Genomic DNA, 15,418 nt, shown 5'->3' with positions numbered 1-15,418 from the left:
CTAAAAATAAAATAGAGATTAGTTAACAACAGAAGATTCACCCCGCAAAAAAAACACTTTGCAGTGAGGTCAGAAAAGCAAAGAAATGCTACATGTTGGTTAAGATTTTGCCTGAAGGTCCCAGTTTGTACCTCAGCACTTGTCACTAGTTTTAATGTACAAATTACACAATATCCACCAGCCACATGTCATTCATCTTTAATTCTTAAAACCAGCCTGGTGAGATGGCTTAGCTAGTAAAGGCTCTTGTCTTACTGTGAAGTGAGCTCGGTCCTCAGAGACCACATGGTGGAAGGAGAGAACTGACTCCTGAAAGTTGTCCTCTGACCTTTACACATATGTGCAAAAACCCACATATACACAACATAAACACTAAATTAATTAATTAATCAATTAATAATAAGATATAGTAATTCTTTTTTTTTTTTTTTTTTTTTTTTTTGGTTTTTCGAGACAGGGTTTCTCTGTGTAGCTTTGCGCCTTTCCTGGAACTCACTTGGTAGCCCAGGCTGGCCTCGAACTCACAGAGATCCGCCTGGCTCTGCCTCCCGAGTGCTGGGATTAAAGGCGTGCGCCACCACCGCCCGGCTCAAGATATAGTAATTCTTAAAAATAGACTTAAGATTAAATAGCAAATGTTTCTATTGAGTTTAAAAATTAAAAATTTTCCCCAATCTTTTTTTTTTTTTTTGGTTTTTCGAGACAGGGTTTCTCTGTGTAGCTTTGCGCCTTCCCTGGAACTCACTTGGTAGCCCAGGCTGGCCTCGAACTCACAGAGATCCACCTGGCTCTGCCTCCCGAGTGCTGGGATTAAAGGCGTGCGCCACCACCGCCCGGCTTTTATATTTTCCCCAATCTTTAAAGCTCAAAGTTGTCTTTACTTCAATTGACATGACTTGCCCTTGAATAACCTTATAAAAGGTTATATTTTCAATGTGTATTTGTCTTCCAACCCTTCCACTTTTTACCTGTAGCAAATATGAAAAAGAAGTAAGAACAGGTGGTGACATTCCCAGTTTTAGCACCTTGTAATGTTTAAGGAATGACAAAACAGGAGATTGAATTGCTGCTTAGAGGTGATTGATGAGTAAAAAAACAGACTTTTCTGGAACTCCAGTCTTATCCAACTTTACTTGGGTCCTACAACTTCTGTAGCATTTTAATATTTAAAAACAAAAATAAAACTTTGAGCTAGAGAAAAGGCTCAGTAGTTAAGAGTACTTGTTGCTCTTGCAGAGGACCTGATCCAATTCCCAGCACCCACATAGCAGCTCACAAACATCTATAACTCCAGTCCCAGGAGATCTAACACCCTCATCTGACTACAAAGGCACTGCACACATGCAATGCAAATATATTCATGTAGGTAAAACACTTATACAATGAAATAAAGGAAATCTAAAAATTTTAAAAACTTATGAAAAGAATAATATATACAAGTACATGGTCCCAAAAACTGTATCTAGGACAAAATCAGATAACCTGAATGTCCTTCATGACATTCATTCTTTTAGGACAGCAGGTCCTGAAGTTCTCAAAATGCTGAATCCTCAAAATGATTGAATCCTTCAAATGCTACATGATGTGAATCCAGGTAGGATCTAGACTTGTCACCTCTACTTTATTATCCTAAGGCTTCAACATGGAAAGAGCATTTCTTTGAGTGGTAACTTTATAAAGAAAGAATGAAATTGTTACTATATAGATTGTATGTGGAATTTCTTCATTTATCCTGAAAGTCTTTTGATTTTGTTGTTCTTAATTATAATTAAGTATAAAAGACTTAATTATAACTAATCCTTTAATACAGGATTTTATTAATATAGGCTATAACCTAAATTTATACATAAAGAACTGACTTAATAACATATTCTGCTTGCCATGCCAAGTTGCCTTCATCTTCAAAAGATGCATATCCTTTCAAAAAAATCTGAGAATTCTCTTAAGTATATGATCTCCCTTGAGGTTGCAGAAGCCTAAAGCCTCCAAGTCGAGGGCTTGGATCAAGTTCACCCAGCTAGCAAAAGGAAAAGCCACAATCAGAACTTCCTCTTTGTCCATGGCTGGTTTGCAGACAGTAGTTTCAAGAGTATTCCTACTGTATTAAAAAAAAAAAAAAAAAAAAAAACACATTTGGACAAATGTATGCAGTATATTATATATTTTCTGCTTTTACATTTAAATGTTGTAGCTATGAAGTTTATGTACTTAAAACCTTAATCTAAAATTATGTCATGCAGGCAATAATGCCTAGAAGAAAACTTGTGATACATATACATTCTACAGTTTCAGAAGGGTCTAAATCAGCACTGTCTTGCCTGACTAGCCACTTCACCTTCCCTTTAAAGTGAGGTTTTAAAATGAAATAAAACAGTTTCATTAATTGAATCAGGTTTCACAAAAAAATCTGGGGTGTTGGGGCTAGAGAGCATCAAAGTTTCTCGCAGAGGAAAGTTTCCATTCCCAGCACATACATCAGACAACTGCCCTTGATCTGGCTCCAGAAGAGCGGATCACCCTACTTCCGACCCTTGAACACCTGTATTCACATGCATGTACCCACAGAGATGCACAAATGATAACAAATAAATGAAACTGCATTCACACATCGAAGGACAAAGATATTACTGAGAAGCTGATAGTGGTTATTGCCTTGTCTTCCTTTGACTAGGACTGCCCTAATCAGGTTTCAGGACCACATCAGAACTGTTTCGTTCCCCATGGCCAGGCTGCTTACCTAATCAAGTGTGGTGATCATAGTGGAAAAACTCTGTGAACTCATAAGCCTGAAGAATTCAACTGTGAAAAAGATAGGAATCAGTTTACTGGCAGGCTTTCATCTAGTTTTTTATTTTCTTCCTCTTCTTTTCTTTTTTTTTTTTTTTTTTTTTTTTTTTTTTTTTTTTTTTTTTTTTAGAGTCAGAACACTTTATTCAGAGGCTTGGGGAAAGGGTGGAGAGGCCCACGCTGTCTGCTGTCTTCCGCTGGGCAGATCTTCGAGGTCTGCCGGGCGCTAAGAGCATTTTCTTCCTTTTCTAACATCCGGGACTCTCACCTCTTCTTACTCCTTAACATACAGAGAATATTTTCAGCTGACACCAGAGTGGCAAAGGGAAAATTTTTTTAAGCACAATAATTAGACTTGTTCACTTATCTTTGATCTCTATTGATTTCTTTTTTCTTTTTGAAATAAAAAATGAACAAAATGCAACCAAGAGTTTGGGATAATTGGGAGGAGGTGCTTGGGACATGTGTTATTTTGACTGTAATTCAAAGTAAGTAGGGTTTTTTAGATAAAGGGACTTATCTTATTTCTGGGAAACTGAGATATAGGATTAGTATTTTACTTTTATCAACATGCATATCCTAGTTTAAAAGGAACTTCTGCATTTCCTTTTGTAAAGCTAGAGTCTAGGCCAGTGAGATGGCCTAGTGGGTAAAGGATGTGGGCACCAAACTCAATGACCCAAGTTAAATCACCAGGATCTACACAGTAGAAAAAGAGAATGAACTTTCTTAAGTTGTCCTCTGACCTCCACTTGTGTGCTTGTGGCATGTACACACACACACACACACACACACACACACACACACACACAAATGCAAGACTTGAAACAGTCAAGCAGGAATTCTTAATACACAGGCAATCAAAATGTTTGAGGAATAAAGGAACACACAGCAGCCATAAAATAGGTACAAATTGTTAAGAAATAAGAGCACATAGTTTTGTTTTGTTTTATATTTTAAAGAAACTAGTAGACTAAAATTTTAGTGCCAACTTCTGTGAGTTAATGAATTCACAGTGAATAATTACTGGCAGTTGTTCCCTGAAATGTTGCTGGGGAAGATGGACATATAAAAAAAAGAAAGGGCTGCTTTCTAATGTCTGATTTGTAAAACATACACAAGAAAGAAAGTGGGTTTATCGACCTGTCCAAAACTGCAAATGACTTGTAAACATGTCTATTCCTTTTATATATGAGCTACTTGTAAAGAAGAATTGAAATACAACTGTTTGACCTTTGAGCTCTATCATCATTAGCATAGGAAACTATGGAGTATGTTTTCTTTAAAATGCAAACTCATTAAAAATAAAGCAACCGCAATCAGAAGTATTGGAGACTCTTTTATACTAAGGAAGAAAGAAGAACAACCTTTTGTCTTCTGCTTGCTTCAGGGAACCAAGGAAAATGTGAAGAAACACAAATACCTACAAGAGCAAGCAGACTGAAGGTCCCACCTGACTCATGGCAAATTTGTTCAGCTGCTTCTAATTACATTTTACCCATACTCCTTGAAAAACAGCTTGGAGTTTTTAAGCCTTTTAATGGCAACATGACAAATTTACAACTGATAAACCTGTTTTGTATTCTCTCATGATTTCCTTACCGATAGGTGTTCTGAGTCAATGCTTGCCTTGCATATATAAAAAAAGTAAAGTTTCAAATAAAATATTTATTAAACATGATTTGAAATTAATACTGGTACTTTCACATAATCTCATGTAATTGTATGTTTCATGTTCAAAAAGAATCACACCCCATATTACAGATGATGAGACCAGGGCTAACATCCAGAGAAATGGTATGACATAACCAGAGTCACACTGTTCTAGAAATGACAAAGAGTAAACTATTAGAAGTATTTCTGCTCCAAATCCTTCCTCCCCAGCCTACGGAAAAATGGCGCATAAAATTCCTGTACACCACAGAGTATGCGCAAAAACAATAACAAGACCTAAAGTTAGAAAGGCTTTCCCCTTGGCTCTTTAATCCTTATTGAAAAATTTAACTGCTACATAAATCCAAAATATATCCATATGGCTATAGTGCCATGATATTCCAATATGTGTACCCATTGTGTGATGACTAAATGGGGCCAAATCTTTCTATCTCCTCAAATATTTCTCATTCTCATTTCTGTATGAGAAAAACATTCAGAATCCTTTCTTTCAGCTTCTTGAGATGTACAGTACTCAATCATCATCTAAGTCACCTTACTATGTCATAGAACAATAGAATTGCTTACTGCTACCTGACTGTTCCTTAATACCTATTTGATGTTACTATTGTCAGCATTCTTTTTTTTTTTTTTTCAGAATCCAGCTCAGAGGGTGCAAGTAGAAATGCAGCTACTTTCTGTGTCTTACAATTTTCATTTTCCTAATGTATCACAGCTCTTCCTCCTTAAGATTCTTACCCAAACAGCTCCCTTTTAGCTTAAAAAAAAAAAAAAGAGCCCCAATAACACTCTTCTTTTATCCTCAATGAAGGCAGGTGCCAATTACAGGAGTTCCTGTATAAACTGATGACATGATTGTTCTATGGCATGGTTAAGGGGAAGGTTTTTTATTGCAGACAGGAGAGAGATAACAGCCAGAGACTGTTATCGAGAGTCCAGAGCAGAGAGGGAGAAAGAAGTAGATTAACCTGGCCATAAGAGAAGCAGGAGCAGAGCAAAAAGAGTGAGAGAGAATGAGGGAGGGGGAGAAAGAGGGGAGAGGTAGAGAAAGGAAGAAAGAGAAGGGGTAGACAAAGAAGAGAGAGGAGGAGAGAGACAGAGAGAGCTTATCTAAAATAACAGTGTTATAAGGGTTATGAGTAGCTGAGGGGAGGGAAATGTGTGAAGTGGAAGGAGTTTAAAGTAGGGGAGAAGGGATAGGAGACCAGCATGGACTTTGAAATGTGTAATAGGCACTTAAGCTACTGAAGGAGCCTAGAGGCCAGCATGCACTTTGGTATGCTAATAGATATGACAGATAGGCATTTATCTCTTCTGTCATTTGGAATTTGGGAAATAGAATTTCCTATGGACCTGACAGTTCAACTTTTCACTCTTCTATAAGCTCCATGTTTCTCTAGGAAGGCTTATCAAAGTAGTATGATGGGAGACAGTGTGAAGCTTGGTCTATTTGAGGGACCCCTAGCAGTGGGATGAGGATCTATCCCCGGTGCATGAGCGGGCTTTTTGGAGTCCATTACCTATGGTGGGACGCCTTGCTCAGCCTTGACTAGGGGGTTGGGGGTGAAGGTGGGGGGCTTGGTTCTGCCTTAACTGAATGTACCAGGCTTTGCTGACTTCCCATGAGAAGCCTACCTTTTTGAATGAGGGAGTGGGGGACAGGCTGGGGGAGAAGACTGGGTGGGGCAGAGGGAGGAGGGATTTGAGGGGGATCTGTGGTTGGTATGTAAAATGAATAAAAAAATTCTTAAATAAAAAAAAGGAAAAGAACAAAGTAGTGTGAATGCAGAATGGAGAGTGTCATGGCACTCTTCCATTCAGAAAGGCCCAGTGAACATTTGGACCAACATTTTGAAGAGGTTATTTAGCATCTGTAAATTCATAACAGCCAAGTCCCAGAGATGTGTTGTAGGCAAATGTAAAGAGCGAAACGTGCAAGCTGTAGAGCTTCATCTCAACTACCTCTTGGCTGGCCAGTTTGCTGCCTTTAAGTTTTTGCTGTTCTCTTTCTCCCTCACCTTCCATAATCTAAATGCTTTCTCTAAGTTTTGCTCCCCTTTTCATGCTCTATACTGGGAAACTATAAACAGAGAACATCCCACATGCCCTGGAACATAGTGGAGATGATTGGATCCCTAAGGCCCCTGTCCCCCTGCTAGAAGTGACAATTTAAAGGAAGAAGACTCTGCCTATGCTCATTTGCATATTTGACAGGATATGAACATAGCAGGTGTTGGGGACTGTGATAGATAAGTGAGAGCTTACAGAATATATCTGTCCATATTTATTTTCCTTTTTTCTTGTCCCCTAAAATTCCTCTTTCCTCCTTATATTCTTTTTTTTGTTTGTTTGGTTGGTTTTTTTTTGTTTGTTTCTTTTGTTTTTTGAGACAGGGTTTCTCTGTGTAGCTTTGGTGCCTGTCCTGGATCTCACTTTGTAGACCAGGCTGGCCTTGAACTCACAGAGATCTGCCTTCTTCTGTCTCTGATCTGCTGGGATTAAAGGCATGCACCACCACCACACAGCCCCTCCTTATATTCTAGAGAAATGTATTTCCTTGTTAGGTGACTCTTGTGTCCAGGTCATAAGACCCCCCAAGCAAGACCACCACAGAGCCAATATCGATGCAAGCACACAGAGGTTTTTTAATAACAAAACAAGCAAGCCCTGGGCTTGGTCCACACCCAACATCCGACACAGCACAGTGGGTGGAGGAGGACATCCCTGAGCACTCACTTGAAGGGGTTTATATAGGAAAGGTTTACATGCAGTTTGGGATTGGATGAGGGGGCTAGGGGTAAGGTAGTTCTTTCAAGTTACTGGCTGAACTATAAGCATGAGGTTACTGATGGCAAACAGGATTCAGGGTATCTACAGAGACATAAATTTTTTACTCCCTATGTCCTGCTTTTGCTGAACCCAGGATAGATACATTCAGATTTATTGTTCCAGTCCTATTCTCTGTTAAGTTCAATTTCTGGTCAGTTGAGTCCATTACTCCCCATATTCTGTTTTACCAAGTCCAGGATATATAGATTTCAGCCTTATCTTCCCATGAGTTCAACTTCTGGTCAGTTCTAAAACTGCTGGTCAGCAAATACCTTTAGAGGAGGTGAGGAGAGAGCATCTCTCAAGATGGCTACTGATTTTTCCCTTTTAGTAACAAGTCTTGATCCTAATTCAAATAGTCATGGAATTGTTCTGATTAGTATATTCAGTCCTGTATCTAGAGTCTGTCAAGTAATACACTCATTAATTAATCAAGACCTTATTAAAATTTCCAAGAATGCTCCCTGTCTTGGTCAGGGTTTCTATTGCTGAGATGAAACATCCTGGCCAAAGCCACTTGAGGAGAAAGGGTTTCTTTCATCTTACAGTTTGTAGTCCCTCCTCCAAGGGAAGTCAGAGCAGAAGAGTTCCCCCCCAGGGAACCTGGAGGCAGGAACTGATTCAGAGGTATCAGAGGGGTGATGCTTACTGGCTTGCTCCTGTAGCTTGTTCACCCTGCTTTCTTTTAGAGGCCAGGGCCATCTGCCCAGGGACGGCACCACCAACAATGGGCCAAATCAATCACTAATTAAGAAATGCCCTACAGGCTTGGCTACAGGCCAGTCTTATAGAGATATTTTCTCAGTTATGTTTCCCTCTTCTCAGATAACCCAAGCTTTTGTTGAATTAACAACAATAAATCATCCAGGACACTCCCCTAGCTCTTCAGAGCAATCCTTTGCACCTTAACTACTAGCTGATGTAAATCATTTGAAATGCAGGAGAAGCAGACCTCAGCTTGTAAATTAGATTCCAAATCTACACTTACAAATTTGTCCTTTCAAATGCAGACGTTTTCCCTGTTTATTCTAAGCTGAGTAGTCTCAGACTAGTCAGTACAGTTTTACTGACTCCAAACAAAATTAATGGAACCAACTGATTTGTGTGATGTCAAAGTAGGGTCAAGAGGGGAAGAGGGAGGAGGGGAGAGTTTCTTCCTTGCTCTAGCAATTCAGGACTCCCAAGAGATGGTCATACTTTAAGTGAATTTCTTTCTATTTTTTGTTGTCCTTATTCTTAAGCCAAGCCAAATATTCCTACTCTTGGTACAGAGTTCAATCTGGCCTCTTTCGTTTTTTAAACATTTGTTAACCTTGACATTTCTAAATATTTTCCTGAGCAAAATCTAACTACTTCCAACTACATATGAGAGTAACAGCACAGAGGTAAATTAATCTTTACTACGGTTTGAATAACTACTAGTTCATGAAAGTTTTATGAAGTAATCAACTTTCATAAAGAATATTTATCTAAGGAAATTATACTGTTAGACTGGTGTAAGTTCCATAACTATAACAAAAGCAATGAAAAGGTAACCGATGCAAAGGGAAGTCCTCCTGATTGAGAAAGACTTAAGCTTATCTCTCTCAAAGCCATGGGTTCTGTCAAGTTATTTTTTTCCTTGCAATTTGTACTGTTTTATAAACCACATATGTCTATGGTTCTTCTGCCCATTGTTTTCATTTTCTTGTTAATATTGCCAAGTTGACACTGTACCTATTCCATGAGACTCTATGAGCAAGCAAGAGCATAAATTGGGGCTAATGAATCCTATAGAAAGTTGTCTCAGTCCTATACACTCACAACATACATACCACTTGCCATTCACTCTCAATCACGGGACCTTCATCAGTCAAGTGGTGAGGGTATGTCAAGATCCTTAGAGGGTCAAAACACATGTCCAAAGTTCCAAGACTATTTGGAAAAGTTGAGAAAATTTCACAGAAAATATGGCACATGGAGTAGGTAATGCCTATGTGTAGTTGCTAATATTCCTATCAGTGAAAGGAGTAAGGGGTTTAAATTATATAAAGCTGTATGCAAAGGAAAAGACAATGAAGGTAGAACTTAGACCCTTAAAGAAAGAAAATAGCTTTAACTACTCAGGAAATATAAAAAGATCCCTTCTCTTCTAGAGTGTTATCCTCTCAAATCCAGTAACTGAAGTCTCCTACATTGTACTTTGACAGACAATGTACAGAGGCCAAACACAGCCATACAGAGAAGAAAAATAGAACTATATTCCTGTTCCTTTTCTTCCCCAGGGCACATTGTCAAAGCAAAATGCACTGTCACATGCTTGTAGGAATCTGATTATGACATCATAACAGAATCTGTGTAATGAATAGCATGGCCTGTCAGAGCACTCCAGCTCGACACCCTGCCATACTACTCTTACTTACTTACTACTTCCTGATGGATTTACATAAGACAGAATGTATGGAATTTTAAAACAACATAGGTGAACAGCTGAAGTGTTGATCATGTGAAATGTTGGGAAAATATCCACAAAAGTCTCTATGGAACTCCTTTCTAAGCATCTAAACATCTGAATACCATAAACAACCATCCCTGTTCTTCGGTCCTTACTAGAGATATATCTTGGAAATAATTCTAGCCTAATCTGTTCATTTGACACCCTTACTAGTCAAATAGCAAATTAAATAGTTAACTTTAGCATTAAGTCCAGAAAGAGCCAACAGGAATGAAAGTCCAAAAAGGCATTTTGGTAGTCTGAGTTTGGAATTTAAAAAATAGAAAGTTTCATCCTGAAGCAGCCTGAAAACTCATGGAAGGAATTTTATTCCCCAAAGCATTGAACTCTCCTTATACTACCCCTCTTAAGTCTATTCCCACAGTGACCAACAGCAGCTGACTGCTTAAGAGAAAACATTAGTGCTAAATAATAATGCTAAATACCCAAGCAAAGATCGAGAGATGAAATAAATTAGTTAAAGAATAAGATATGTATGCACAACATTCTTAAGGTTAAAGATCTGTTAATCAGCCCTGCTCAGCCCAGGAATAGCTCTCAAGTCATTCACAATAGCTAATTTAGTTTGGCAGTATTTTTAAATGTTGTTGTCAATCAACTTGGAAGCTAGGATTTACCAACTACAGAGATCTAATGTATGATCTAATATTTTTCCAAAGACTAAAGATGAATTACTAGAGTTGTAATTGAGAATTAAAATTGCTCATTTACAATAGAAACTTACACTTTTTAAAATAAATCTTTGTTTTCTCCAGGTGCGTTTTGAATAGTGTCTGATAACAAGTCACCCCAAAAGAGCAATATGATCCTTAACTCCTCTACTGAAGATGGAATTAAACGAATTCAAGATGATTGCCCCAAGGCTGGCAGACACAATTACATTTTTGTCATGATCCCTACACTCTACAGCATCATCTTTGTGGTGGGAATATTTGGAAACAGCTTGGTGGTAATTGTCATTTACTTTTACATGAAGCTGAAGACCGTGGCCAGTGTTTTTCTTCTGAATCTTGCCCTGGCTGATTTATGCTTTTTGTTGACTTTGCCACTGTGGGCTGTCTACACCGCTATGGAATACCGATGGCCCTTTGGCAATCACCTTTGTAAGATCGCATCAGGCAGTGTCAGTTTCAACCTTTATGCCAGTGTGTTCCTGCTCACCTGTCTCAGCATCGATCGCTACCTGGCCATTGTCCACCCAATGAAGTCTCGCCTCCGCCGCACAATGCTGGTGGCCAAAGTCACTTGCATCATCATCTGGCTGCTGGCTGGCTTGGCCAGTTTGCCAGTCGTCATCCACCGAAATGTATTTTTCATTGAGAACACCAATATCACAGTATGTGCTTTCCATTATGAGTCTCAGAACTCAACACTCCCTGTTGGGTTGGGCCTGACCAAAAACATTCTGGGCTTCCTGTTCCCTTTTCTGATTATTCTCACCAGCTATACTCTAATTTGGAGAGCCCTAAAGAAGGCTTATGACATTCAGAAGAACAAGCCAAGAAATGATGATATCTTTAGGATAATTATGGCTATTGTGCTTTTCTTTTTCTTTTCCTGGGTTCCCCACCAAATATTCACTTTTCTGGATGTGCTCATTCAGCTGGGCATTATCCGAAACTGTAAAATCGCTGACATCGTGGACACTGCTATGCCTATCACCATCTGCATAGCTTATTTTAATAATTGCCTGAACCCTCTGTTTTACGGGTTTCTGGGAAAAAAATTTAAAAAATATTTCCTTCAGCTTCTGAAGTACATTCCCCCAAAGTCCAAGTCCCACTCAGGCCTGTCAACAAAGATGAGCACTCTTTCCTACCGAACTTCAGACAACATGAGCTCATTGGCCAAGAAGCCTGTGTCTTGTTTTGAGGTGGAGTAAGATGTTCAAAGCCTGCTGGTAAAATGATCACCTGATAGAAGAAGCCAGAGCAGCATTTGGCTAGACAGCTCACTACCAAAGAAATGTTCAACCCCCACCGCTTTCAGCATTGAAGCAGAGAATGATGGATTTGGTGGACTATACATGCTTTCTAAAGCAATAAACAAAAGCTTCTCTTTTCCTTTAGAACAAATAGGAGCAAAGACACTGTTCACCACCTTTTTCAATGACTGGAAAGCTGCTCTAAGGAAAATGTCAAAAACTGAGTGACTATTGATTATGAAAAAATGTACTGGCAGAAAAACAATGTCTCCTGTCTCTTCTCATTCTGTTACTTTTGATTTCCACATGAAAGTATTTAGAATTAATATTAAATCTGTAGACAAGCAATAAGGAGATGGGAGGTCATCAGTTTCCAAGGGGCAGAGAAGCTTTCCCAACTGTTTAGCTACTAATGACTATGGTATCATTGTCCCTGCGGTTTGCTAGGCAGTAGTCATCAAGTTTCAAGACGTTTGTGAAGTTCTACCAGTAACTTAAGAAACACTTAAGTAACTTAAGAAACACTACCAAAACAGTGCCCACAAAACAGCTTGCCTATATAATGGTGTTACAGCAGTCACACACCAAAGTTGAACCACTTGTGAAGCTATGATTCTGTCTCAAGTAATTGTGTCTTCCTAGGACGACCAGTTTTATTTCTTATCTGAGAATTGTATAGTCTTTAAGCAGATTTGTCATAAAATATGTCTTACAGTTCTGTATATATATATTCTATGTGTATATGTATAGCTATATCTCTAAGCTGTTGTTTGATTAAAATCTAGCAAACATATTTATCTTGAAATAAAAATTTATCATAATGTATTTAATCTTCACTACTTAAAACATACATTGATTTATTTTTTAATTAAACTAAGTGTAAACATGAAGATATTTTGTTTGTTTTAGTTATAACTTAATATGGGTAGTTATAAACTTTCCATTTTTTTATTACACTTATTTATTGTGGGGCATACACACACCACAGCATACATGTGGAAGTCAGAGGATAACTTGTGGGAGTCAGTTCTCTCTGCCTGCCATGTAGGTTCCCAGGATCCAATTTAAGTCATCAAACTTGGAGGCAAGAACCTTTAACCACTGAACCATTTCAATGGACACTATACATTTTTAAATCTCACTTTTGAAAAGATATAGAAGGAAACACTTCATTATAATGAATAACATGGAATAAACACATCCTTATGAAATTTTCAAAGTTATTCTGTACAACAGAAAAAAACATCCATTCTTTATAACATAAAGTAATACATTTTTACCCATAATTTTTTAATATTGGGATTTGTCTATTTATGTGACCACTGTAGAAAAAATTATAAGATACATAAAACTGATAAAATAATAAAAGTGCCCCAATGCAAACAAAAAAATGATCTTATTAACATTTCAATCCATTTGCTACTGATATTCTGTGCTCAGATACACACATAAATTATTACATTGAATCATAATAAGCATAGAACTTTATATTTTTCACTCAGGGTGATAGCACAGTAGCTTCCTACCCTAATAAGTTTTTCTCAATCATTGTATATTTGATTGTTATCAGATAAAGACATGCTTTCATGTAGTTAGCTAGTCACCAACCTGGGACCTTTTGTTTTGCTTTCAGCATTGTGAGTTTCACTAAGATGAACACTGAAGAACATGGATATGACAGATTTCTTATTCTCTAAGTAGTGTAAATGAGTATAAAGAGTATACAGTTGTAAACATTACTCAGTGTTTTCTGAAATATATAAAATAAGTTATGTTGTCAACTGTTTGACTCAGTGATATGAGATATTTACAAAATTTCATTAGAAAGTTTATTGTAAGGATTCACATGCCACATGGAAGGGTGAGGACTTGACTATATCTGAAGAACATGCTGTAACATAATGTTCCTATCTGGCAATTATATCATTCTTCAACCTAGAGACTTCAACTGCTCATGAGGTCAACCACAGAAGGCTAAGATGCCAACTCTTGTCCTAACCCCCAAAAAAAACTGTCACCAAAGATTTAGTGATATATAAACTAGTTGATAAAGACTGTGAAGAAGGAATTCCTTTAGAGAGGTTCTGGTGCACAAGGCAGAATGTCTTCTAATAGCCTCTTGCATTCATTCTCATTGCATAAAGAGTTCTTTGCTGAATAGGTGGTTACGCACACCTCTTGTTATCTTTTCTGAATTATTTTAAATTATGCTAATATAATGTCTGCCATCTACCAATGTTCTTTTATTTTCACAAAGAATTACCTCCAAACATTAAATACTTGCTCACCTTCTAATTATATTTGAAATATCCTCCTGATCTATTTTATACCATGTTATCTTTTTTCAATTGTTATTACAGCTCAAGTGATCACAAGCATTTCATGCTTGCTAACCCACTGCATAATTATATTTGATAAAATTTCTGGAAGATAATTCTGTATTAACAAGCATGAATGTCATGTTATATGTCTCATTTTTGTTTTAATTTTAACAAATTGCCCAAGGGAAAAGGTAGGCTAATTTCAGACCTTCACCTCTTCCTCTTCTCCTCCATATCCAATCCTTGAGTCTCATCCCCAGTTCTGTAGCAGAACACCTACTGCAGCCTCCCTTTCCCCTGTACCCATCTCTAGTGGATCAAACAGATCTCCACCACCTCATAAACTCCATTTCCCACACATTACTTTATCTAAGTCCCCAACTCCAGTAAGCATTCCCTGAGAACAACATGACACTCTGACAAAGCAAGCAAGTAAGGTGACTGCAGATTTTCACTCTCCCTCAATTCCCCCAAGTTCAATCACCTGGCTCATCCTCAGCTCTATAGCAGACCTGCTGTGCCCTCTCCTCATTCTCTGTCCTCATTCCTAGGGAACTAAGCAGATCCTGGTGGAACACACTGCATTTCTCCCTTCTGTGGAGCCCTTCAGCACCCCACTCCTAGTCCATGCTCATTCCTAAATATGAGCACCCAATAACAGAAACACATTTTTTTTTTGAGACAGGGTTTCTCTGTGTAGTTTTGGTGCCTTTCCTGGATCTCGCTTTGTAGACCAGGCTGGCATCGAACTCTGTGATCCGCCTGGCTCTGCCTCCCCGAGTGCTGGGATTAAAGGTGTGCACCACCACTGCCCGGCCCAGAAACATTTTATCAGAAATCTCCAGAGGCCACAACTCTCAGAATTTCATAAAAAATTTCCTACCAGACAACACACAGCCACCACACTTTTCTAAGAATCACAGAAGGCAATAGAAACAAAGAAACAATACAGCCACCCAACAAAGATGAGACCACCTATCTTCACCTAGAATTACAATTTTCCCAATCCTAGATAAACAGACAACAGCATAAAAGCACAATCAATAACTGTTGGAACAATATGTATCCACTGAAGCCCAGCAACCCTGCCACATGAGGCCTTGAGTAACCCAACACTTCTGAAACACACACACACACAAAAAAAAAATCCTTAAATACCCTTTATTCATATGATAGAGATACTTAAAAAGCAAATGATAAATCCCTTAAACACATCTATGAAAACACAAACAAACAGTGGAAGGAAATTAATAAAATGGTTAAAGACATGAAAGTGGAAACAGGAGCAATTAAAAAAATAATCCTCAAACTGAAGGAAATCTAGAAACAGAAAATACAGGAACTTAAACAGGAACTTCAGAGGCAAGCATTACCAACAAGAATACAAGA

General features: G+C 38.1%; 1 protein-coding gene across 1 annotated transcript in view; it reads left to right on the top strand.

Moving 5' to 3' along the window:
- The window catches only part of Agtr1 (angiotensin II receptor type 1), a 46,161-nt gene extending 33,696 nt beyond the window's left edge, over nt 1-12,465 (top strand). Inside the window, exon 2 of the mRNA XM_059265274.1 lies at nt 10,540-12,465. Within this exon, the coding sequence (XP_059121257.1) occupies nt 10,587-11,666 (1,080 nt within the window). The 5' untranslated portion in view covers nt 10,540-10,586 and the 3' untranslated portion in view covers nt 11,667-12,465. The remainder of the gene's footprint in view (nt 1-10,539) is intronic.
- The last annotated feature ends 2,953 nt before the right edge of the window (nt 12,466-15,418 follow it).

The sequence above is a fragment of the Peromyscus eremicus genome, chromosome 6 (assembly GCF_949786415.1).
Source record: "Peromyscus eremicus chromosome 6, PerEre_H2_v1, whole genome shotgun sequence".
Taxonomy (NCBI): domain Eukaryota; kingdom Metazoa; phylum Chordata; class Mammalia; order Rodentia; family Cricetidae; genus Peromyscus; species Peromyscus eremicus.
This window is presented reverse-complemented; position numbering and strand designations above follow the sequence as displayed.